Raw genomic sequence first — 1,971 nt, forward strand, 5'->3', positions numbered from 1 at the left:
AGGGATTCCATGGAATTCTATTGGCTAATGTTTTTGTGAACATGATCATGAGTGACAATGAGTCGACATGATAGGACAAACAGATCTGGGACCAGACTAGGCATTTACTACATCACAAAAAAATGACACTGAAATCAGAACTAAAGTATATGAGTATATATAAATATATAAAGTATATGAGAAACAGTTTTAGCTCTCTGAAGACCACTCCCTTATTCAACAGGTGCGGGGAACTTGCTCATCAACGCCTCCACTCTGCCAAGAGATGAACGTCTCCATAGGAAATGACTCACATCTCCCTCCAGCACTTTCTGTTAACTCTACCAGCTCTTGGGCCCTTTATTTCATCACCACCATGTACAGCATCAACCTCATCCTGGGTCTCCCCACCAACGTCTACGTCCTGTGGCTGATAGTGACCGGAGCTGGAGGGACGATGGCTTCAGAGTTCTTTGCTCTCAACCTGACTGTGTGTGAGATCCTCTACTGTCTGTCTGCTGTCTTGAATTACCTGAACGATTATCTTTTTAATGATACTCTAGGAGTTGGTGTGGCGTTTTTCATGGGATTCATTTCTATTGGTCGCCCCCTGTTCCAGTGCTGTATCTGTGTGGAGCGCTACCTGGCGGTGGTCCACCCTGTAACCTTCCTGAAGTACAAACCCCTGAGATACAGGGTGGGATGCTCTTGCTTGGGTTGGATGGTGGTTCTTGGGTTCTCCATGTTAATTGCGTTAATATCAACCGTGCTGTCAAACATGGTCATATTTTTGTTGTTAAACCTTTCACTCTGGTTTTACATTAAATTGTTCTGTTGTCTGGCTGTTCTCTGGGCTCTGAAACGTCCCGGTCCGGGGGAAGGAGAGAGAGAGGGGGAAGGGATGAACAACATGAAGCTGAGGGCCTTCAGGATCATTTCAGTGATCATGGTGTCTATGATTGTCAGCTACCTCCCACTGGTTCTTATCCTAGTCAGTTATCATTTTATAGAAGTAGTGGAGTATTCTTTTGGATTGTCCATTTGTTCCTCCTTCGCAATCATCTCTGGGTTTGTTCAGCCCCTCCTCTATCTCCACAGGTCTGGGAAACTGCCCTTTGTCAGGGGACCTTGAGGAAAAGGCCCCATTGGGAAAAGACGTCAGTTCGATGTCTATAATTGACATTTGATTGAGTTGTCAACTAACATTTTTATTTATTTTTTTATTTTACCTTTATTTAACCAGGCAAGTCAGTTAAGAACACATTCTTATTTTCAATGACAGCCTGGGAACAGTGGGTTAACTGCCTGTTCAGGGGTAGAACGACAGATTTGTACCTTGTCAGCTCGGGGTTTGAACTTGCAACCTTCCGGTTACTAGTCCAACGCTCTAACCACTAGGCTAACCACTAGGCTACGCTGAACATGAATTCAATGTAAAAAATTAAATAACTAAAGGATTTAGGTTCAAATATGGCTGACAAAAAGACAAACCTTCCCACATTTCCATTACGTTGATTCAGTTTTCAACGTTGATTCAGTTTTCAACGTTGATTCAGTTTTCAACATTGATTCAGTTTTCAACATCGATTCAGTTTTCAACGTCGATTCAGTTTTCAACATCGATTCAGTTTTCAGCGTTGATTCAGTTTTCAACGTTGATTCAGTTTTCAACGTTGATTCAGTTATCAACGTTGATTCAGTTATCAACGTTGATTCAGTTATCAACGTTGATTCAACGTCATCACATTGATTTTATTTGTTGAAATTACTTGGGAAAAACGTTGATTACACCAGTTCGTTCCCAGTGGGTTGGCATTGGTCTTCCCACACGGCTTAGCTGAACCGAGCCAGGCTGCACTGCACTGGCCAGGTTACAAATTCCCCATCGTTTCTGGGAATGTACTGGAAAGGAAAAAATCTGAGCACATTATAGTTCAGGTCGGCACGATAGTGTACAAAGTGTATATCACTAAGTCCTAATTACGACTAAGA

The 1,971-nt window shown here is 42.5% G+C and overlaps 1 protein-coding gene across 1 annotated transcript; it reads left to right on the forward strand.

Moving 5' to 3' along the window:
• The first annotated feature begins 355 nt into the window (after window positions 1–355).
• Window positions 356–1,111, forward strand: LOC135561989 (P2Y purinoceptor 8-like). The gene has a single exon (XM_065004523.1). The coding sequence runs from the start codon at window positions 356–358 to the stop codon at window positions 1,109–1,111; it is 756 nt and encodes a 251-aa protein (XP_064860595.1).
• The last annotated feature ends 860 nt before the right edge of the window (window positions 1,112–1,971 follow it).

Source organism: Oncorhynchus nerka, linkage group LG18, assembly GCF_034236695.1.
Source record: "Oncorhynchus nerka isolate Pitt River linkage group LG18, Oner_Uvic_2.0, whole genome shotgun sequence".
Taxonomy (NCBI): Eukaryota; Metazoa; Chordata; class Actinopteri; order Salmoniformes; family Salmonidae; genus Oncorhynchus; species Oncorhynchus nerka.

Bases quoted from the DNA above. Each gene is read 5' to 3' on its own strand.
- LOC135561989 (XM_065004523.1), top strand. From the start codon at position 356: ATGTACAGCATCAACCTCATCCTGGGTCTCCCCACCAACGTCTACGTC.